General features: G+C 59.9%; 1 protein-coding gene across 1 annotated transcript in view; it reads left to right on the top strand.

Annotated features, from left to right (window-relative positions):
• Positions 1-22,450, top strand: part of MYO15A (myosin XVA) — a 48,718-nt gene that overhangs the window by 20,469 nt on the left and 5,799 nt on the right. The window contains exons 26-63 of the mRNA XM_077746695.1: positions 233-317; positions 1,035-1,088; positions 1,191-1,272; positions 1,355-1,485; positions 1,990-2,085; positions 3,093-3,328; positions 4,752-4,933; positions 5,264-5,336; positions 5,540-5,731; positions 6,056-6,216; positions 6,323-6,417; positions 6,962-7,088; positions 7,302-7,369; positions 7,449-7,526; positions 7,684-7,864; positions 7,962-8,094; positions 8,425-8,530; positions 8,662-8,734; positions 10,334-10,455; positions 10,675-10,734; positions 11,197-11,272; positions 11,619-11,734; positions 11,821-11,939; positions 12,727-12,868; positions 13,190-13,301; positions 13,390-13,464; positions 13,964-14,142; positions 14,536-14,627; positions 14,899-14,971; positions 15,222-15,294; positions 15,547-15,620; positions 15,867-15,949; positions 17,560-17,690; positions 19,085-19,179; positions 19,433-19,510; positions 20,075-20,171; positions 21,091-21,251; positions 22,268-22,401. Of these exons, the coding sequence (XP_077602821.1) occupies positions 233-317; positions 1,035-1,088; positions 1,191-1,272; positions 1,355-1,485; positions 1,990-2,085; positions 3,093-3,328; positions 4,752-4,933; positions 5,264-5,336; positions 5,540-5,731; positions 6,056-6,216; positions 6,323-6,417; positions 6,962-7,088; positions 7,302-7,369; positions 7,449-7,526; positions 7,684-7,864; positions 7,962-8,094; positions 8,425-8,530; positions 8,662-8,734; positions 10,334-10,455; positions 10,675-10,734; positions 11,197-11,272; positions 11,619-11,734; positions 11,821-11,939; positions 12,727-12,868; positions 13,190-13,301; positions 13,390-13,464; positions 13,964-14,142; positions 14,536-14,627; positions 14,899-14,971; positions 15,222-15,294; positions 15,547-15,620; positions 15,867-15,949; positions 17,560-17,690; positions 19,085-19,179; positions 19,433-19,510; positions 20,075-20,171; positions 21,091-21,251; positions 22,268-22,401 (4,245 nt within the window). The remainder of the gene's footprint in view (positions 1-232; positions 318-1,034; positions 1,089-1,190; positions 1,273-1,354; positions 1,486-1,989; positions 2,086-3,092; positions 3,329-4,751; positions 4,934-5,263; positions 5,337-5,539; positions 5,732-6,055; positions 6,217-6,322; positions 6,418-6,961; positions 7,089-7,301; positions 7,370-7,448; positions 7,527-7,683; positions 7,865-7,961; positions 8,095-8,424; positions 8,531-8,661; positions 8,735-10,333; positions 10,456-10,674; positions 10,735-11,196; positions 11,273-11,618; positions 11,735-11,820; positions 11,940-12,726; positions 12,869-13,189; positions 13,302-13,389; positions 13,465-13,963; positions 14,143-14,535; positions 14,628-14,898; positions 14,972-15,221; positions 15,295-15,546; positions 15,621-15,866; positions 15,950-17,559; positions 17,691-19,084; positions 19,180-19,432; positions 19,511-20,074; positions 20,172-21,090; positions 21,252-22,267; positions 22,402-22,450) is intronic.

Here is a 22,450-nt window from a genome sequence, read left to right on the forward strand (position 1 = left end):
GTTTCATCCAGGCCCCGCCACTTAATGTGCTTTGTGACTTCGGCCAAGTCCCTGCCCCTCTCTGAACTCCAGCGTCCCTTTGTAGCACGGGGCTGCCATACTGAACATGGGCAGTGATACCCAGGCCAGGCTGGCGTGGGCGTCTCCGCACCTTGCTCACCTTGTGGTCCCAACCCCTGCCCCTCCGTCCTCCCCACCAGACACTTCTTTCTTCCCCCCCACCTCCCCCCAGGCAGCGGTACCAGCAGATGAGGAGGAGTCTGGTGAAGTTCCGGTCCCTGGTACACACGTACATGAACCACCAGCATTACCTCAAGGTACAGGCCCACCCCCACCCTTCTCCCAGGAGCCAGGTGGCAGGGAGAGGGAGGAGGCACTTAGCACCAACAGGAGGAGACTGTTGGCCTCAGACAGTCTTGGGTTCGAATCCCCACTCTGCCACTCACTAGCTGTGACCTTGGCCTTCTCTATCCTCACTTTACCCACTAACCCCCTGGGGTCTTGGAGGGGGTTCTGTGAGCTGTTGCCCCAGAAGGATTTGGCCTGTGCTGGGTTCACTGTGGGGCCTTCAGCGGTGAGGTATGATGGAATTTTTGACCTGACCAGCACTGGGTATGGTGCTGCTCTTACCTTAATGCCGGTCCTGGCTTCTGGTGATCTAAACCAACCACCAGAAAGATAAATGCAATCCCCAAAGCCCCGAAGAACTGCCTGGCTTCTACTGAAGGTTTTGTGGAGCACAGAGAAGATTCCATCACACATCTCTCGGCTTCTTCCCAGAAATCCCCCTGGGGGGTCTTTCCCTTTCCCCAAAGTATTGCTGCCTCTGCCCCTTCCCTCTTTCTCCTCCCCTCCCTTGCTATCTCTCCGGCCGCACCTTTGCCTTCCCTCTGCCGCCTGCGAGGCGGGGCAGATGCCCCCTTTGCCTCTCTCGCCTGCTGCCTGGTGCAGGCTGGCCGGGGTTGCCCCCGGGCCCGAGGCCTGCCCTCGCCTCTGCCCACCATTCCCGGCCTTGACCATCTGCTCTCCCGCAGCTGAGGGCAGAGCAGAGGCTCCGGGTGGAGGAGGCGCGGCTTCGGGAGCAGGAGGTGGGTGTGGGGGCTGGGGGCCGGGCGGCAGCCAGGACAAGAAGGGAGGCTTGCAGGTGGAGCTGTCGCAGGCCTGGCCCTCACCATGCACCGTCCCTCCAGGAGCTGAGCAAGCGGGAGGTGGTGGCTGTGGGGCACCTGGAGGTACCTGCTGAGTTGGCAGGACTCTTACAAGCAGTGGCAGGTGCGTCAGTGCTGGACGGTGTGGCGGGGTGGGCGTGGGCGGGCGCAGGGGCCTGGCACCTCATGCCCTCCTCTCTCCACAGGCCTCAGGCCGGCCCGGGTGCCCCGGGTGGCCCCCGTGCGGACTCCCCGGCTCCAGGCTGAGCTCCGTGTCACACTGCCCCTGGATATCAACAACTACCCCATGGCCAAGTTTGTCCGATGCCACTTTAAGGTAAAGGCTGGCATAGCCCCACGTGGCCCTGGCCAGTGGGCACTAACTAATTACAATTGACACTGTTCTCAGCCGGGGGCAGGCTCCTGGCCGTGCCCTGTGGCATCAGGTAACGAGCCCTTGAGTTGCTGGATCCTGAGGAGTCTGGGGGCTCCCGGGGGAGGGCTGGACAGAAGCAGAAAGCCCCCGAGGGCTTAGGAAGTAGCTGTTTGCCAACCAGTTGGAAATATTTCAGAAATTTAACAACCAGTAGGGCAGGGTCATTCCTGCTCTCACGTCTGGCTCTCCAGGAAGGGGGAGAGCCAGGGGCGCAGAGAGTCTCCCCCACCAGCTTGCTGAGGGCCAGCGTCTGCCCCTCTCCAAGCCTCAGTTTCCCCATCCACACACTGGGGAAAGGAGCCCTTACCTCACAGGCCCCTGTGCCCCAACCTGGTGCAGGGCGGCAGATCCAGATGTGCCCGTGAGTCCCAGGTCTGTCCCCACGCCCCTGCCCTGTGCCCCCAGGAACCTGCCTTCGGGATGCTGACCGCGCCCCTGAAGTCACCCCTCATGTGGTTGCCTGGAGAGTGCCATGCAGAAGCCGTGAGCGTCTTCAAGTTGGTACGGTCTGCCCGGGCCACCTCTGAATTCCCCGGCCCTGAGACCCCTTGTCTTGCCCCCTGGGTGCTCCACTAGCCCAAGCCCTTAAGCCTAGTCCTCTTCTTTGGAGGAAAGACTTCTGGGGTGGGGGTGGGGGTGGGGCGGGGCATGGAATCGGGTTTCTGCTCTGGGCTAGGCTTTGAGGATTGGGAGTCTTTCTTCTCCCAGCCCTCTTCCAGGCAAAGAGGGCAAAGAGGCAGCCCCAGAGCCTTTGCGGAGCTTCCCAGGAACACCAAGAATAGATCCAGGTCCTCTCCTCGAGGACCTCCTAGTCTGAGGGGGAAGGTAGAGCAGAGAGGTAGAGCGGACCTGCCCCGTGACTAAGAACATGGACAGAGATCGGGCATGGCGGCTGGGGAGTCCAGACTGGGCCCCCAATCCAGTTCTGGATGGAATCAAAGAGGGGGCATGTGAGCTCGAGTGGAAGGGGTCAGAATCCGCCAGCCAGGACAAGTGGAGAAGGCACAGAGAGAAGAGGAAGTTATGCAGTCAGAACACATCAGGGGATGAGAGTGAGAAGAGCAGAGGCGAGAAGGGGTCAGGAGGTCTTGGCTGACAGATCCGGAACTTGAATGTCATTCCAGGGGCCCTAGGGAGTCAAGGAAGGTGCTTCCGTGGGAGGGGTGTGGTCAGATATGAATGTTAGAAAGTACTCTCTGGACCCTGGATGGAGTAGGGGGTGAGGGGCTGGCTGGAGGCCAGGGATGCAGGAGGGCTGAGGCAGTAAGGGCAGCTGTAGCGGGAGACTCATGCTCAGGAGAGAAGGGCACTGTGTGCTTTGGATCTTGACTTTCCTCGTAGTTGGGACAGACCACCGGGTGGTTCGGCATAGGATAAGGCAATTATACAGTAACACTGGGGGCTCTCCTGGGACACATGGGAGGCACGTGGGAGGGGTGCATGTTGGGGGTGGGGCCCTGGCATGAACAGCCTCCCAAGAGACCCAGGGGAGTCTGTTTGCGGCCCAGATCCTGCGCTTCATGGGCGACCCCCACCTGTATGGCGCCCAGGAAAACGTCTTTGGGAACTACATCGTGCAGAAGGGTCTGGCGGTGCCCGAACTTCGGGATGAGATCTTGGCGCAGCTGGCCAACCAGGTGTGGCACAACCCCAGTGCCCACAACGCCGAGCGCGGCTGGCTCTTACTGGCCACCTGCCTCAGTGGCTTTGCTCCTTCCGCGCGCCTCAACAAGTACTTGCTCAAGTGAGTGGAACCGGGCTGGGCCGGGGCATGGGGACCGTGATGCTGGCGTGAGGCCCCGGGCTGGACTGTTAAAGGTCAGGCAGGGAGTGAGGTCTCTGTGCTTGGAAGCTCAGGCGTAGGGGCTGGTCAGGAATGTTCTCTTTCTCTCTTAGGCTCAGAGCAAGTCACAAGGGCATGGCTTCACTATGGAGAGTAGATAGAGGATTTGCAGAGCCTAGAGGGAGGCAAGACCGGGGTGTGGGGAATTTGGGACGAAGGCACTGATCTCATGTCACGGGAGTAGAGCATGTCTGGACTCGAGATGGTCTGGGTTCAAATCCCAGCTGCACCTCTAAAATGTTGTGATTGCTATGTGAGCGTAGCTGTTGTCAGCATCCTGATGATACTGATAATGATGATGATAACAATGGTGATGATATCACCCCGCTGGGTGAGAAGGATGATTTGCAAGAGAAAGAGCTCAGGCAGGCCCTGGGTGTAAATCCTAGCTCTGATACCTGTTTGCTGTGTGACCTGGGGCAAGTCGCTGCCTTTCTCTGAGTCTCTTTCCTCGCCTGTAAACTAGGAATGGTAACAGGACCCACCTGACAGGGTGAGAGTCTCAGAGCATACAGAGCTTCACCCGGGCTGTGTGCAGTAGGTATGCAGCTCACTGGGTCAATCTTGTTAGCAGGTTGGGACCACTGCCTTCCTGTGTGGGGCTTCCTGTGGGCACAGCTCTAGGTTCCTTCTTTTGGCCACTCTGGGCCCACTCCCCTGCTGCTCCTGGCCAGGCCCAGCAGCAGCAGGAAGGGGGACCGGAACCCAGGCATGTGGAAGGATCCGGCTTGCTGGTCCTGGGCCAAGCTGAACCCTCACGGCCATCTCCTGTATTGTTGGGGGCTTGGAGGCAGGCTCAGAGAGGGCGGATGACCACACAGCGATGCTTGGTAAAGGAATAGAGGGCAGAGAGTCTTCCAGAGTCCATGTTCTTGCCCACACCCTGCTGTAGTCCCCAGCCTGTCGATGACATTTTGCTCCAACAAACTTTGGTGGGCCTTCTTGGAACCTCTTTGGCTTATCCTTGGACCTCAGGACTCGCTTAAGATACTTGTGGTTAACCTGCTTAGTCCTTTCAGCCTTGTCCTGGAACTCTGGGGTAGCCTGAGGTCTCTATTAGTCTAGGCCCAGAAGTCTTGGACTAACCTAAGGTCTTTTCAGCCTAGTCCTGGACCTCAGGGCTGTCCTGGGACCCCTTCGGTATCATCCTAGAGTTCTGAACCTGGGACCCTTCTGATCTAGCCTCAGAGCTTGGGCCTTCTCAGCTTCATCTTAGGGGAGCTCTGGACTAGCCTGGGCCCCCTCAGCCTAGACTTAGAATCCCCGTCTGTCCTGGGCTAGCCACGGGTCCCTCTTCATCCTAGTTCCGACTCTTACCCATCAGGTTTGTGTCTGATTACGGGCGGAATGGCTTCCAGGCTGTGTGTCAACACCGCCTCATGCAGGCCATGGGCCGGGCCCAACAGCAGGGGCCTGGGGCTGCCCGCACCTTCCCCCCGACCCAGCTCGAGTGGATAGCAACCCAGGAGAAGGCCAGCATGGCGCTGCACGTGGGCTGCTTCAACGGTGAGCTGGCCTCTCCACACCTTATGCTACCTTCCCTCCTCCCTCTGTCCTGCACAGAGGGCGGCTGGGGTCCACGGGCCCCAGTAGAAGCCATGGGACGTTCTGGAGCTGGGGAGGGGCCCTCTGGATGTGGCTCTGGAAAGAGGTCAGGGTCAGCATGTGGGTGTGGGGGCTGGACCTAGAGCGGGGGCAGGGAGCTGGGCGTCAAGGAAGTGGATCCAGGGTCCAGGACAAGAGTGGGGAGGCCGAGGAGCAGGGTGCAGGCAGGGGGGCAGCAGGCCTGGACCGCAGACACGTCCCGGCTGAGCCCTGCACCTGCTGCTCTCCCAGGTGACCAGTTCTCCTGCCCGGTGCACTCCTGGAGTACGGGCGAAGAGGTGGCTGGAGACATTCTGAGGCACAGGTTGGCTCCTGGAACGCCCCACCCAGCACACGCTTGTGTGCCTGGGAAGGAGGGAGGGCGAGGGGCAGGAGACCAGATCCCCTGTAGGGTCGCTCTGGGCATGCTTGGGGTCTGGCTGATGTCCCAGGGTTTCCCTAGGTAGGATGATGGCTCCATCCCTCATTTCTGTTCCTCCATGTGCTGTCACCATGTGCTGTCACCAGGGGGCTGGCGGATGGCTGGCGTGGCTGGACAGTGGCCATGAAGAATGGGGTCCAGTGGGCAGAGCTGGCAGGCCACGACTACGTGCTGGACCTGGTGTCGGACCTAGAGCTGCTCAGGGACTTCCCGAGGCAGAAGTCTTACTTCATCGTGGGTGCAGAAGGGCCCGTGGCCGGCAGGGGCGGCCCCAGAGCGTAGGTGGCTCCTAGATGGCCTCCCCCAGCACAGTGCTCCCCTCCCAGCTGCTGGCTAGGAGCTGAGCTCTAAACCAAGGGTTCAAGTCACCTCTACACCCAGTGTGGGGCTCAAATTCACAGCCCCAAGCTCAAGAGTCAGATGCTCTACTGCCTGAGCCAGCCAGGCACCCCTGCCTTTAATGGGAGAAACTCACCCATTTCCAGGGCCCAGAGGAGAAGGCGGTGGTGGTGGGGGGGCAATGATTCTGGGAGACCCATGATCTCGCCAGAGGTCCGTGATCTCGCCGGGGGTCAGCTGCTGCCTGTCCCCCTCCCCTACAGGGTGTTTGGGAACAGCTGGGACTCAGACTCGGACACTCCCACCAGCCCCCAGCCCCAGGGGCACGTGCCCAGAGTGCCTGACTCCGATGGGTACTGCAGCCGCAATGAGGATGGTACAAATGGGGAGACTGGGGCCCAGAGAGGGACAGCGACCCAGCAAGGTCAACCAGCAGTGGCCATTGTCTCTGGTGGGGAGGGACCCTGGGGGCTGTAGGGGGCAGTCAGCAGGAAAAAAGTACTGGACTTTTTATCTCCCTCACGCACCAGACTCAGACAGCCTTGGAGAGCCCTCTGTACCCCACAAGGGACTGGACTGCTACCTGGACAGCCTCTTCGACCCCGTGCTGTCCTACGGGGACGCGGTAGGCTGGGGGTGGGATGTGGGCTGGGACCGCATGTACACGCCAAGTCATACACCCACAGGGTGATGCAGGGGCCTCTCCCAGCCAGGGCTGGGGAGTGCTTTGTCTCGTCTGGGTTTCTGCCGGGGGCCCAGACAAAGGGGGGTGTCCTCCTGGCTAGAGAGGGTCCTGGCTGGGACCCCAGAAGGACCCACGGCTGAAGGTCCAGCCCCCTCCTCTGGTGAGAGCCAGCCCCCTCAGGCCCCCTTGCTCATTCTGGGAACTCCCAGGAGCCCCTCTGTGGCATGGTGTGTGGCACTGAGCAGGACACGGCTCCTCTGTGAACCTCTTTACTCTTCTGTGGAGGACAGGATGGGTTGGGGGTTTACAGGGCTGTGGGGGTACTGCCTGGGGTGCCGCATGGGCGGAAGCTGGGCATGCAGCAGACACTAGCCTGCCCCGAGGCCCCCGGGACAGAGGAGGTGGCTGGTGTCAGGTGTCCGTTGCCTTGGAACCTCGGGAGTGTGGCATTGAGGCAGACACTTGAGCCACCTGCCATCCCCAGGACCTGGAGAAGCCAACAGCCATTGCCTACCGCATGAAAGGGGGAGGCCAGCCTGGTGGAAGTGGCGGCAGCAGCACTGAAGACCCCCCCAGGAGGCCCCCAGAGCCAAAGCCAAAGCCAAAGCCAAGTCAGTGCCTCCCCCCAGGGCGGTTCCAGCATTGGGCAAAGGGCAGGGGGTGGGGGGCCTGCTGGTTCTCGGGGCTCCTTCATGGACTAGAATGGAGGCAGCCATGGGCATGGTGGGGGCGAATCAACGCAGGGTGGGGGTTAGATGAGGAATGCCTGCTTCCCTCCTTCTGTCACCCCTTGGGATCCACGCCCCCTGACTTGGCTCTGCCAGTCCCAGGCCTGGATGCCTCCACACTCGCTCTGCAGCAAGCTTTCATCCACAAGCAGGCCATGCTCCTGGTGAGTGCCGGTGGGCTGCGGGGGTGGGGAGGGGGCCTGAGCACGGGCCCACCGGGTCACCACCACCGCCTCTTCCTAGGCCCGGGAGATGGCCCTGCAGGCCATGGCGCTCCAGCAGCAGCCCCTGAGCCCCACCCCAAGGCCCTTGCTCCCAGAGGTGAGCCTGGCCTGCCCAGGTGAGCGCTGTGCTGCTCCAGGACATCATGGTGCCTCTCTGAGGCGAAAGCCCCACAGCCCATTCTGGGCAAGCACGGGGTCCCTGAGAACAGGCTGATGTGTCCCAGGATGTGCACCTTCTTCCCTGTTCTGTGCAGAAGCCCCTAGCGCCAGAGGCGCGGCCGAAGTGTGTAGGCACTGGACCCCCAGCCAAGCCTGTGCTCCTGCGCTCCATTCCAAAGCCCTTGGCCCCGGCCCCTCTGGCCAAGGCCCCAAGAGCCCCCACCAAGCCCGTGGCTGCCCCCATTCTAGCTCAGGACCGGGCTTGTCCAGAAACCTGTGAGTGTCCTCTCCCAGCATGGGGGCTTCCTGGGACAGGACTGGGGGTGTGGTGTGCTCCCTGTGGCCTTACCCCGTTCCCACCCCTGGCTCACAGCTTCGCCCTGCCCGGAGCTGGTCCGGTATTCGACGCTCAACTCGGAGCACTTCCCCCAGCCCACACAGCAGATCAAGAACATCGTGAGGCAGTACCAGCATCTGCCCCGGGGAGGCCGGCCCGAGCCCCTCAGGTCAGCTCTGCCCCCATCCTGCCCTCCAGCCCTCTGGACGAGTGGCCTCCTCATGGTGCCTGAGTGCCCACCAGCAGTGTGGCCATCTACTGGGTTAGCAGCAACCTTTAGGGAGCGAGTTTGTTTATGCTCATGGTCCAGATGAGCCCTCGGAGCAGAGGGGAAGGCCCAGACTGCTGCTCTCTAGCCATGCTGTGTGACCTCAGGCCAGTCTCTGATTCTCTCTGGGTTCTCATGTGTAGTGATGGGGGTGGGGGGAGGGTGGAGGAAGGAGTTCCCTATCATAGGAATACGTGGCTGGGAAGAAGCAACCTGTGTGCGATCCACCAGGAAGGATGGCGGAAAGGTGTTCGTGAAGCGGCCAGACCCCCACGAGGAGGCCCTGATGATACTCCAGGAGCAGATGAGCCTCCCAGCGGCAGCCTCTGGCAGCCAGGTGAGGGGCGGCTCCTGGCTGGGCCCAAGCAGAGCAAAAGACAGAGCGGGGCCTGGGAGAGCCCCGGGAGCCAGCTGCCCCTCTAAGCTAAGACCTGTGACCCCCTGAGCACTCTCTTTGTGGTGGGACAGGTACCCAGAGAGGCCGTGGCCTTGGTGAAGCCAGTGACCAGCACGCCACGGCCACCCATGGGACCCACTCCAGGTGAGGGGCCAGGAGGGGAGGAGGGGCATAAGGGCTGCTGTCCAAGTGTCTGAGTACACCTGTGTGAGCACAGGTGAGTCCTGGGCTCCATGACAGGGGCACTCTCTGTCTGTGTCCCCTCGGCCACATGCAAGCGCCATGTGGACAGTTGTGTAAGTGCGTCAGCACTTAAATAACACTGATTTCAGGCCAGGCTCACTCTGGCCTCACTAAATCCTCACTAACATTCTACAGGGAAGTACAATTTTTGTGTATATGTTACAGATGGGAAACAGACACAGAGAGGTTAGTCACTTGGCCATGATCACACAGTTCAAAAGTGTCAGATCTGGGGCGCCTGGGTGGCTTAGTCGGTTAAGCGTCCGACTTTCACTTAGGTCATGATCTCACGGTTCGTGGGTTCGAGCCCCGCGTCGGGCTCTGTGCTGACTGCCAGCTCAGAGCCTGGAGCCTATTTCAGAGTCTGTGTCTCCCTCTCTCTCTGACCCTCCCCTGCTCACGCTGTCTCTCTCTCTCCTAGAAATAAATAAAAAAATATATTAAAAAAAAAAAGTGTCAGATCAAAGATATAAATCAGCTCTCCTAGCATCGCCATGGGAACTCTCATCTTTATATTCTCTGCCTTATGCTAACTACAGTGAGTCTTAATAGATAGAAATCAGCTCACATCAAGTCCCTGCCAGAAATTCTCCCATGACTCTTAGGATGAATTCCAGACTCCTCACTATGGCCTATGAGTCCCTACATGATCCGTTCACCTTCCCAACCTCATCCCCTCCCACTGTCCCCTTTGCACACACAGTTCCTGGAATATAGCAAGCCCACTCCTACCTCAGGGCCTTTGCACTTGCTCTGCTTAGAATGCTCTTCCTCATGCCTTCTCATCATTCAGGTCTCGGCTCCGTGTCTTCTCAGAGAGGTATGCCACATCACCGAGACCAAAGGACCCTCACAGACCCACCCCTAGCCTCTTTCCTAACTAGCCCAGATTTATTTCCATCCCAGCTCTTAGAATTGAGAGCTCTGTTGTTTCTTCTTTTTTTTTTTTAATGTTTTATTTATTTCTAGGAGAGAGAGAGACAGTATGAGCAGGGAAGGGTCAGAGAGAGAGGGAGTCCCAGACCGAAACAGGCTCCGGGCTCTGAGCTGGCAGTCAGCACAGAGCCCGACGCAGGGCTCGAACCCACGAACCGCGAGATCATGACCTAAGCGAAAGTCGGACGCTTAACCGACTAAGCCACCCAGGCACCCCGAGAGCTTTGTTGTTTCTTAATTGTCTGTTCTACCTATACCTATCACGAGACTTTAAACACAAGGACAGGCTCTTTGTCTATAATGTTCACCGTGGCACCCCCAGCCTTTAGCACAGACCTGCTGCATACACCCCGGTGTTCTATATGTGTGTCAAATGAAGGGCTGAGCCAGGGTCAAGTAGTATGATTGTACGCGTGTGCCCTCAGGATTGAGGGGTCTACAGCCTGGGGTGAGGGGGAGCACTCAGCCCCCACTGCTTCCCCGACAAGAAGACTCCCCCTAGTCCCATTCCTCATCAGCGCTGCCTCTCTCGGTCATGCCTGTCCCACTTACTGTGCTCCCTAGTGGCACCTTCACGGTCACTGGAGCCCCCCGAGGAAGCTGTGCAGACGCGGCTGCACCGCCTAGTCAACCCCAACTACTACGGCTACCAGGACGCCCCCTGGCGGATCTTCTTGCGCAAAGAGGTACCTGGCCAAGGAGGAGCCAAAGCAGGGGCTGAATGGGGCAGTGGGTGGGGGCAGGGGCAGGGCGGGGGCACAAGAGCCTGGTCTGAGCCAGAGGGCAGAGTCAGAGCCAGGGACCCTGGTGGTTTGGAGCCAGCAGTATCTGGCCCGGGTAGGGCCGAGTGTGAGGCAAAGTGAGGGGACTATCCAGAGGGCCTCACTGGAGCCCCAATCCCACAGGTATTTTACCCCAAGGACAGCTACAGCCACCCTGTGCAGCTAGACCTCTTGTTCCGGCAGGTGAGGTCTTCTCTTCCCTTTCTGGCTCAGTGTACTCATCAGGGCAATGGGTATATAGACTAGGCATCTGCAGATTTCACTCTGTACTCTTGGACTTAGTGTCCTTGACCACAGTGAGGTTGGGAAGCTGTTCTAGGGAATCTCCCACCCTCGTGGACAAGGTCAGCAAGCCCACAGTTCCATTTAACCAGACACAAAGATTGTCTGCACTACATGGGACTCAGAGGTCAAATCCAAACTCCCCCGTGTGCATGAGGAAACTGAGGCCTAGGAGGGGAGGCACTGGTTGTGGAAGAGGAGAAAGGATAGGGTCCTTTGGAAATGGAATTGATTCACACAGTTGCTGCACCGATAGGAGCCTCTGCATTCCCACTCAGCCTAGAACAGTCCAGTCTGGGTTCCCAGCTGGGGGGCGGGGGGAGGCGTCCCACGAGCTCCCTGCGCTGCGGCCCATTCCCGCAGATCCTCCATGACACGCTCTCCGAGGCCTGTGTGCGCATCTCCGAGGACGAGAGGCTGAAGATGAAAGCCCTGTTTGGTACCGCAGGGAGAGGGAGGGGACATTGATGGGACAGCCAGCCAAAGCCAAGCCAGCCCTTTCCAGGGGACGAACCCAGCCCCATTTGCCTCCCAGGCACCCCTCCTTGCTCTGCTTCTGGCCCCTTCTGAGGCCAGGCTGCCAGTCTGAGTCCAGTTTGGCCTAACACCCCGTGTGGCCCAAACACTAGTCATCCTGTCTGTCCATGGATCTTAGTTTCCCAGTGTAGACACTGAGAACACACTGTTCCAATACCTTCTTGCTGGGTGTCAGCCTCCCCGCCCACTGCAATGTGGGCTGGCAGGGGAGGGGAGAGAGCGTTCTCACCTGACCTGGCATCCCTTAGCCCAGAACCAGCTGGACACGCAGCGGCCGCTGGCAACCGAGAGTGTGAAGCGGGCCGTGGTCAGCACCGCACGCGACAGCTGGGAGATCTACTTCTCCCGCCTCTTCCCGGCCACGGTGCGACCCCCTGCCAGCCCCCGCTCTCCCAGAGGCTTCAGGGAGGAGGCTGGGAGACGCTCACGTGCCCCTTGTCTTCTCCCCAGGGCAGCGTGGGCACTGGCGTGCAGATCCTAGCTGTGTCCCACTCAGGCATCAAACTCCTGCGGATGGTCAAGGGCAGCCGGGAGGCTGGTGGGCAGCTGCGGGTCCTGCGCACGTACAGGTGACCGGGAGGCAGGCAGGCGAGGCTGGGGTTAGCTGGAGACGGCGTGGACTGGCACTAGCATTTCCTCCCTGACTCTTTCCCTAGCCAGCTGCCGAGTGCCTGTGACGTGCCAGGCTCCATGCCAAGCCCTTTAAGCAAGCCCGTTTTAGAGATGGGGAAACTGAGGCTCAGTGAGAATAGGTGCTCTCAGGTCACACAGTCAGGAAGTGGATGAGCTAGGAGCCCATTACTACCCTTTCCTGCCTTTCAGACCACACCCCAGCCCTGCCCTCACAGAGCTCTGTGCAGGGGGGAGGGGGGGTTGTGAACAGCCAAGTGTGGTTGCAGCCAGGAAGGGAAAGGGTGCTCTGGCATAAGGCCTCACTGAGTCCTTGGACCCCTTCCTTGTCAGCAGCCCCTTTTTGTCCTCGGTCCCACGAGCATAGGAGGAGAGCCTTGCTCCTTGGTTGCAAGAGAGATGCAGAGAATTTGCTCAGTGGGTGAAAGAGATACGTGTGTGGGGGCACAATCTGGGGGTTGGATCAAGAGGAAAAAAAATAGAGAAAGGCAGAGGGGAGTGGGGCTGGAGTGTCAGTTCAAAGGGTGATAGGAAGTGGACTGGAGCCACAGGCAGGGTGGGGAGGGGGGCTGGGCGAGCTCTCAGGTCCCCCCCCGCCCCCCGTGGCAGGGGCAGGGGGCTGACCGAGGCGGGACTGGGCTTTGGGAATGGTACAGGCCAGACGGAGCAGGCTGGGTGGGGGAGGCCAGGGAGCTCTGCCTTCATGCCACCTCCCCCGTTCCCCAGCTTTGCCGATATCCTGTTTGTGACCATCCCCTCCCAGAACATGCTGGAATTCAACTTGGCCAGCGAGAAGGTCATCCTCTTCTCAGCCCGAGCCCACCAGGTCAAGACCCTGGTGGACGACTTCATCCTGGAGCTGAAGAAGGTCAGGATCGCCCTACAGCTGCCCCCCTCCTCAGGTGCTGGGCCCCTGGCCCCAGTGGGGAAGCGTAGGTGAGGGATGGAATGGGTAAGCCCGGTGCGTGCGCTCTGGTGTGTGCCTGCGTTCGTCCGACTCGGTCTCCAGCACTTCACAGGGCTCCCCATCTACTTGCACAACATCCTTCCCTCTCTCACCCAGGGAATGTTCCCTCCCCCATGAGTCAGGAAGGAATACCCGTGGAGAAGAGGAGCAGGGGAGTGGCCCCAGGTTTCTGGGAGGAGGGGGATGGGACTGCAGCCCCTCCCCCTCCCCTGCCTGATACAGGACTCAGACTATGTGGTCGCAGTAAGGAACTTCTTGCCTGAGGACCCGGCGCTGCTGGCCTTCCACAAGGGCGACATCATTCACCTGCAGCCCCTGGAGCCACCTCGAATGGGTCAGGGCCGTGGGACACAGTGGGTAGGGATGGCGGGGCTGGGCGAGGGGGCCTCCCTGGCAGGTGCTGATCTCGGCCTCACCCCCAGGCTACAGTGCCGGATGCGTTGTCCGCAAGAAGGTCGTGTACCTGGAAGAGCTTCGGCGCAGAGGCCCCGACTTTGGTGGATACCCCCAGCCCCCCGGTCCAGCCCCCCGTGCTCCCAAACCTGGACACGCTAAACAGTGTGCCCGGTTTCGTGCACTCACACTGCACGTACTCCATGGGGGCTTCTTGGGGCCCCAGAGGGGTCTGGCCCGGCCTGGTCTCCTCGGTGCCTGCTGTGGCTCAGTCACGTCCTCCTGGGGGCCGCCTAGCCCAGCCCTGTGTCTCCATACCTGGCTGTGGGGTCTCCATGAGTATTCACGTGCCCACGGATGTGGCCCAGGTCTCTCTCTCTCTGCCTGTGAGTCTGCAAGCACCGTGCTTTCTGCTCCACCTCCCACTGAGGAAATGAATGTCTTCCCTTCCCGTTTCCCCCTCTGCAGACAGGCTCCACGGCCTGTCCTCCCCACAGAGCACTGAGGCAGGGCCAGGAAGGTGCTCGAGTGTTCCTAGAGGGTCCCCTTAGTCCCAAGATGAGACCCTCCTGCGTGTCTTAGAGCCTTTCCCTTCTCCGCTAGGCTGGAGGTTTGGGACCATCCACGGGCCTGTGGGCCGCTTCCCTTCTGAGCTGGTGCAGCCCGCGGCCGCCCCTGACTTCCTGCAGTTGCCGGCCGAGCCGGGCCGGGGCCGCGCTGCCGCGGTGGCCGCTGCGGTGGGCTGCACGGCCGCTGCGCGGGAGGTGGGCCGCAGGAGGGAGGTGAGACCGGCAGGGCCAGGTGATGGGCTGAGATGGGGCGGGGGGCTGTCAGCCTGGCTATGGAGGTGGACAGGAGCACGGTGATCCTGGCCAGGACGGGGGAACCTGGTAGGGCTAGCCGGATGTATGCCCCACGGCATGTGACCAGAGGTGGTTGGAGGTGTGGCCAAATGGGGTAGGGATGGTGGGGGTCAGCGGAAGGGTTGTGATGAGGCCCAAGGGGCAGGAGCGGCCTGGGGGCCAGCAGGTGGTCGCCCTGGGAGGGGGTGGGGCCAGGCGATCGGGGCAGGGTCAGCCTCATGGGAGGGAGCCAGTGAGGGGTGGAGTGAGGTGAAACTAAGAAGTGAGGGGCACGGCCAGCTAGAACTAAGCAGTCAGGGAGGCCACCCCCAGGGATGGGNCGCGGAGGACAGCCTGACTCTCCCACCCTACACGATGCTTGAGTTTGCCCAGAAGTATTTCCGAGACCCTCAGAGGAGACCCCAGTGAGTGGTACCCCGCACCCCTTATCCTCGCTCTGCGGAGGGGAGGGTCTTCCAGGGCTTCTCCCAGCCATCCAAGGGGGGAGACCCCACTTCGGGGGGAGATGAGAAGCCACCCAGCTGTGAGGTCCACCTGCGGCCTCCGCTTCCAGGAGCCACGGGGCCCTTCCTGCCCGGCTGACTGATGGGGGGTCAAGAATGCTCTGTGTGGTGAAAGGATGTAGCCAAAGGCCCAGAGGCAAGACTCGTCAGTGGCACCTGTCTCCTGTTGCAGGGACGGCCTCAGGCTGAAATCCAAGGAGGGTCGGGAGTCTAGAACCTTGGAAGACATGCTTTGCTTCACCAAGGTGTCCAGCCCCAGGCCTGTTTCGCCATGCGTAAACCGGTGACGATGACGCAAGAGCCCCCTCCCAGGCCCCTTGGGCCAACAGTCTTGTCCTCAGTGGGACCCTTCCCAGCCCTCAGCAGCCAGGGGCCTGGGCTCCTCCCAGGGGCAGCATCTGTCCCACTGTCAAGCCGGGTTCCTTTTTTGTGAGGGAGAATCTCCTGCCCCATGTGGCCCTCCTCTTTCTGACTTGTCCCTCCCTCCCCTCACAGACCCCGCTCCAGGAATCTCTCATCGAGCTCAGCGACAGCAGCCTCAACAAGATGGCCACCGACATGTTCCTAGGTGTGGGGGTGGGACTGTGGCCAGGGCCCTGGGTCAGGGGCGTCCGGCACTGTGTGACCCTGCTCATCCCACTTCTCTGGCCCTCAGTCTTCCCCTCCCCTCAGCTCAGCCCGGGGGCCCCTTTAAGGGAAGAGAAGCCCCCAGCTGCCTCTGGCCATAGCCCCCCCAGGGACAGACCCAACCTTGGGGTGCCCTGGGGTGAGTGGGCAGCTGGGTGTCTAGTGGCCTGAGTGGGACACGTCTTTCCTACAGCTGTGATGAGGTTCATGGGCGATGCCCCCCTGAAGGGCCAGAGTGAACTGGACGTGCTTTACACCCTCCTGAAGGTCAGTCCAGCCGATCTTGCCAGGTGCTCCCTTTCCTGCCGTGTGGCTCAGTTTCCCCATCTGTCAACCAAAGTTGCAGGACACAGGGATGGGAAGCCCAAAGAGGAGTATATCCTGCAGGTGGGGAGGGGGCTGGAGAAAGGACCCCAAGCCTTTCTCCAAGTGCTCACCCTGTTCTTATGTGCCTGGTGTGTGGTGTGGGGCCTGGCATGGCCTCGGCACGTGACCTGGCCTGCCCTCCTTCAGCTGTGCGGTGACCACGAAGTCATGCGGGATGAGTGTTACTGCCAAGTCGTGAAGCAGATCACGGAGAACACCAGCACCAAGCAGTGAGTGGGCCAGGCGTTTACCTCTGCCCCCTTGTCCCCACACTGCGTCCTCGCTCTAAGAGGGGCCGGTTCAGGGGCGCCTGGGTGGCTCAGTCGGTTGAGCCTCCGACTTCAGCTCAGGTCATGATCTCACGGTTCATGGGTTCGAGCCCCGCGTCAGGCTCTGTGCTGACAGCTCAGAGCCTAGAGCCTGCTTCTGACTCTGTCTGTCTCTGCCCCTCCCCCACTCATGCTCTGTCTCTCAAACATAAATAAATGTAAAAAAAAAGAGGGGCCGGATCAGCCTCAACTCCCCAGGCCTTCCCTCCTGACTCTCTCCCCGTCATCGTCTCCTTCACTCAGTAGGCAGAGCACATGTACTTGGAATTGCTCGAGTGGGGACAAGCCATTGCTGCTCTCTGAGCTTCAGTTTCCTCATCTGTAAAATGGCAACGATAATGTGTATGTTCAGGTTCCTGGCTGTAAGTGACAGAAGCCCAGTTCAAGCTGCTTTAAGCAAAAGAGAGTTCAGGTGACTGGAAAGGCAAATATGGATTCAGGCATAGCCGGATCCAGGTGTCATTAGGAAGCAGTCTTTCTCCAAGCTCTGGCCCTGCTTCTCCCTGTGTTGATAATGTTCTTAAGTAATATCTCCAACATGCTGGCAAGATACAGGTCTGGAGACACATTTTCCGGTTCAGCAATCCTAGGGAAAGCAAGATTGACCCAATATCTGTAGCAACAGTGTCCCAACCCAATCTTACTGGCTTGAGTTGGTCCTGTGCCCAGCCCTGAGCCAACCACCATGGCTGGAGGATGCAGAGATTTGACTGGCTAGTACTGGGCCAAATACGTGTCCGTATCCAAAGGAAGGCTGAACTCTTAACTGGCCAGACCTGGATCAGATAACCGTCCCTAACGCACACATCACTGAGGCCTGGGGACTGCAGGCTTCTAGTTGGTCAGACCTGGCTCCCATGCCCATCCCCAAACCACGGTGACCTAGGGAGGAGTGGCTGCTTTCTTAAAGGAGTCCAAATGCCGTCCCCAGTCACCAGCTGTCCCCACAGGTGAAGCCCTCACATCCAGGCTGGTGTGAAGGTGAATCACCGTGTTTTGCGGGACCAGCACACAGCAAGTGGCCAGTGTGTGATGGTCTATGACCACCAGATCCGTCCCCCTGTCCCCATCGATTCTTCCTCCCCGCATACTCTCTGTCCCCCAGGAATTCTGGAAGCACTCAGCACATCCCCCGTCCCTTCCCACACCACTACCTCTGCACAGCCCCAGCAGGCCCCCCTTGCCCTCATGCAGGGACCTTCACCTGTGAGCCTCCACAGAGGGATTCTACCCAGGGAATCCTTGCGGGATTTTTGTGCATGTGCAGCATGTCACGTCAAGGGCCTCGTCTCCTACTTTCCCATCTCCTACCCTGGCTTCCCAGGCAGATCGTACCTTCCGCATGGCTCTGGGGCCCACCCGCCCTCCTCTCCCTCGCCGAGGAGGGGCATTCTCACAAGACAGGAGCTGCCTGGCAGCCCAAGAACTCCAGCCCAGTCCCGGAGCCTCCTGGCATGGCACTCCAGGGCTGTGGCTGCCTGTGACGTGGCCCCGTGTGTGTGTCCCCGCAGGGACAGCTGCCAGCGAGGCTGGAGGCTGCTGTATATCGTGGCTGCCTACCACAGCTGCTCCGGGGTCCTCCAGCCGTACCTTGTGCGCTTCCTCCAAGATGTGAGCCGGACTCCGGGCCTGCCTTTCCAGGGTGAGGGGCTAGGGAGTGGTGACCTAGGGCTGTGGGCCTGTCTTCATGGGGATTGGCTGGGAAGCCAGTGGTGGTGGGGGGGGTGATGCAGAGGGCCCGGTCCCTCACATGCACTTGGGCAATGTTTACTAATATTAATTCCCTCCCCAAACATTTGCAGGGATCCCACAGGGGCTGATGCAATGGGTTGTCCGATCTAATGCAGAGAGTGGCATGTCAGGGAAGGCTTCCTGGAGGGGGTGTTGCCCTGGGGAGTAGGCACATGGAAGGGAGGAGCAAAGGTCTGGAGGTGGGAATGTGTGGGAGAAGGAAGAAGGTGGCAAGGGCCCAGAGGACGCGGTGAGGCCCTGCTTCTCTGGCCGTTGCGAGTCAACTATGGTCTTGGGTGGGTCTGGGCAGGGGTGAGACCCAGCTGGTGGCAGGGTCTCAGCCTTTCCACCCTAAAAGTATGGAGGGGAGGGGCCGGTCTTTGGCCTTACCCCCACCCTTGTTTCCAAAGCAACTCCTGGATTTCCCCCTAAATAAAAGTTTGGGCTAGGTGGTCATCATGGCAGTCATGAAGGAGATAGGGAACCTCAAATTGTCTGACTCCGAATCCTTCTTTTTTTTTTTTTTAAGTTTATTTATTTTGAGAGAGAACATGCATGGAAGCAGGGGAGGGGCACAGTGAGAGAGACAGAGAGAGAGAGAGAGAGAGAGAGAGAGAGAGAGAGAGAATCCCAAGCAGGCTCCAAGCTGTGAGCACATAGCCCTATGCGCAGCTTGATCCTATCAACCTGAGATCATGACCTGCGCCAAAACCAAGAGTCAGACACTTAAGTGACTCAGCCCCCCAGGCGCTACGTGAATCCTCCTCTTTGATTCAGTGAACATGCCCAGACTCCAAGATGAATAGACCCAGCTCCACGAGGAAGGGCTCCCAGGTCCGAGATGGCAGCAGAATGCACCTGAGAACTCTTACCTTGACCTCCTCCCCAGAGCAGAGCGAGGGCACATTTAATCCAGAGAAACGGAGAGACACTTGGTGGGGTCTTCTGCCCTGAACTCCGGGTGAGGGAGGGCGGTCGGCACGGGGGTCCCAGCTGGCAAGGGCACAGCCGCATTCCCATAGCCACGCAGCCTGCCGGGGACATACCCCGTCAACTGCGGCAGGTGACGGCTATTTCCCAGGGGACTGTGGCTAGCCAAAAGGCTTTAATTAACTATACGAGACGTGGGTTCGGATGTAGCTCTTACACGCCAGCTCTCAACCTTGGGCAAATCACTGCCCCTCCCTGAGCTGTTCCCTCAGCTACCAAACGAGAGAGTAAATGCCCCATAGACTGTGGAGAGAAACCAGCGGGCTCCTGTCCGGTGCCCACCCCGCGCAAGGCATTGACTCCCTGCTTCTATAGGGATTGCGAAGGCCTGTGAGCAGAATCTGCAGAAAACCTTGCGCTTTGGAGGCCGTGTGGAGCCCCCCAGCAGCATGGAGCTTCGGGCCATGTTGGTGAGCGTGGCGTGGGGGCCGGGGTGGGGGGGGGGCGTCAGGATGAGCATGAGTCAGGAGCCCTGTCCAGAGACCCCGTGTGCGCTCACTGCTCAGAGATGTGCAGTCGGGCCCCATCTGGTCCAGATGCACCCGGGTTTCTGCACAAGCCTGTCCTCGGCCCCTTGGCTTGGGGACTAACATGCAGGGCACAGTTGCTGGCCCAGATCCCAAGTCCCAGCCTCTCTCATCTCCTGCCCTCTCTTTGTCCCAGGCGGGCCGCAGTTCCAAGAGGCAGCTCTTTCTTCTCCCCGGAGGCCTTGAACGCCACCTCAAAATTAAAACATGCACCGTAAGTGAGGGAATGTTTCTGGCAGGCAGGTGCTGGAGACGTGGGGACACCTGAGTCCCCCCTGCCAAGGGTGCTGAGCCCTTGTCAGTCCCTCCCAAAGCCCCACAGGGCAGGACTTACATCTCAAAGAAGCAGACTGAACCTCGGGGAGGTGAACTCTGACTCAGGGTCACACTGCAGAGGCAGAATTTGAACTCTGGGAGTGGGGGCAGGGGGAAATGGGTGATGGGCATTGAGGAGGGCACTTGTCAAGATGATTACGGGGTGTTGTAGGTAAGCAATGAACTGCGGGATTCTACCCCAAAAACCGAGAGCACACTATACACACTGTATGTTAGCCTATTTGATAATAAGTTATATTTTTTTTTAATAAAAGAATTTGAATCCCAAGTTTGAACCGAGTCTCTCAGACTCCAAAAACTGTGCCCCTTCCCTGCATGAGGCTGATTCCCAGTCCTCAGAGGATCCTTCGTGTCCCTGCAGAGGGCCCGAGGAACTAGCCCGGGCGGACTAGGAGGCCGGAGACCAGCTCGGCAGGCACAGCCTCACCTTCCCTCCCTCCAGGTGGCCCTGGACGTGGTGGAAGAAATCTGCGCCGAGATGGCCCTGACTCGCCCCGAGGCCTTCAGCGAGTACGTCATCTTCGCTGTCACCAACCGAGGTGAGTGGTCAGGAGGACTGAGCACACTGGGCCCTGTAAGTCAGATGCCACTTCCTCCAGGAAGCCCCTTGCTGCCTTGGGAAAGAACCTTCCTCCTGTGCACCGAGCACCCCTAGCTCTGTACGTTTGTCTTGCCTACCAGACCGGAAGTTCATAGAGGACCCGGCCCTCCCTGACTCCCGCCTCTGCCCCTTGGGCCTGCTCAGCAGGAGCCCGTGGGCCCTGCCCTCAAGGAGCTTACATTCCAGGAAGCTACCTTTTTTCTTTGTTTAATGTATTTATTTTTGAAAGAGAGAAACAGAGCGCGAGTCGGGGAGGGGCAGAGAGAGAAGGAGACACCGAATCTGAAGCAGGCTCCAGGCTCTGAGCTGTCAGAGCCCGACGTGGGGCTTGAACCCACGAACCATGAGATTGTGACCTGAGCCAAAGTCGGACGCTTAACCGACTGAGCCACCCAGGGCCCCCCACAGTTGGGATTTAAAGCCAGGCAGTCTGGCCCCAGGAGTCTGGACTTTATCATCATGTCAGGGCCCCTGTTCAGAGTTACTGAAGATACGAGGCAGGGAGCAGACATGTCAGTGCAAGAAGGGAAAACTGAGCCGTGCCTCACAGACTCAGGCCCGCTCCTGGTGGGCCCAGGCCTCCCCACCCTCCCCCGTTCCAGGAGCCCGGCGAGGGGTCTCTCCTGGAGGGGTTCTGGGGAAAGGCACCGTTGGTCTCAGGACCTGAGGCCTTCTGTGCTTCTCCTTCTCCCCAGCGTCCTCTGGACGGGGGCTGGGCTGCTTCTGAGCATAAGCAGGCACTTTGCGAGACCTTGGGAGGCCGTAGCTTTTCCGGAGGTCTCCGTGTCCTGGAGCGGGGCCAGGACCTGGCCGGAGGTGTGCACTTCGGCTCTGCAGCCGCCCCCGGCTCTCCGCAGGCCAGCACGTGTGCCCGCTCAGCCGCTGTGCCTACATCCTGGACGTGGCCTCGGAGATGGAGCAGGTGGACGGTGGCTACATGCTCTGGTTCCGGCGTGTTCTCTGGGATCAGCCGCTCAAGTTCGAGAACGAGCTGTATGTGACCATGCACTACAACCAGGTCAGTGCACGTGGTCCACTCTGCTGCTCTGGAATCTTCCAGGCTCTCTCGCGTGAAGTCAGACCCCACGGCCTTGGCATCTGGTGCCCTCATGTTTCCAGCCCCGTTTCTAGTGCTGAGGCCCATGCTCCCTTGCATGGACTCCTCGGTGCTGTCTGACCATGTCACCCTCACTACCTAATTCGTGGGCGCTTCCACCTGCCACTGCTCCATCTGCCCTGTGATTCCCGCACCTCTGCTCACCTGAGTCCTCGCTGGCAAGGCCGCTCCACACAGCACCTCTTCCACGAGGCTGCTCTGACCTCCCCTTCCCTCGTGACCGCCTCCTCTGAGAGCTTGACCTGTCCCTTGTCCAAACGCGTGACCAGCGTTTGCTGACATTGTTATTTTTGTCTTCGTGTTACTCCCCTTTGAGACGCAGGTAAGTAAGGAGCATGGAGTTTACAAAATCTGGAAGGGATTGGACAGAGGGCTCACGTTTTTGTTGAGCTGGTACCAAAGCTTCAGCAATTCCGGGTACAAAATACTGCCACTTGCCCTTCACAGCCGCGTGCTGTGACTGTTGACAACCAGCCCTGTGCAGCCCGGAATGGCCTACAGCGCGGAAACACCCCTTGGGAACTTGGGAAAATGCAGATCCTCTGGTCCTGCCCCAGCTCTAGTGAATCAGGGTCTCATGGTGCTCCCCACTGATGATGCTCCCCACCTACGGTGCTCCCCACCATGCACCAAGACTGGTGTTCAGAGCACCAGGCCCCAGGCCATTCCTGAACGCTGCATGCGGGTGTCCATGACACTCCTGGCCACTGTGGGGACTCCCACAGGGGCTTCGAGGCCATGGTCTCCACCACTCACCCTCAAGTACCTGTTCCCCAAAGCCAGGGGGTGGGGCAGGCCACCCCAGCCCGAAAGTGAGCAGGACTGGAACTATTAAAATCGCACGTGTTCCCCCCTTCCCCTGATGAAGGCACAGGCACATGGCTCCCTGCAGCCCCTTGCGGAATTCTCCCCCACAGGTCCTGCCCGACTACCTGAAGGGCCTCTTCAGCAGCGTGCCGGCCAGCCCACCCAGCGACCAACAGCTGCAGCAAGTGTCCAAGCTGGCTTTGCTGCAGCACCGGGCCAAGGACCACTCCTACCTGCCCAGTGTGTAAGCACCTGCCACCTGTCAGCCTCCCTGCCCCGCCCCCGCCCCCCAG

Source organism: Crocuta crocuta, unplaced genomic scaffold, assembly GCF_008692635.1.
Source record: "Crocuta crocuta isolate KB4526 unplaced genomic scaffold, BGI_CrCroc_1.0 scaffold139, whole genome shotgun sequence".
In the NCBI taxonomy this organism is placed as follows: domain Eukaryota; kingdom Metazoa; phylum Chordata; class Mammalia; order Carnivora; family Hyaenidae; genus Crocuta; species Crocuta crocuta.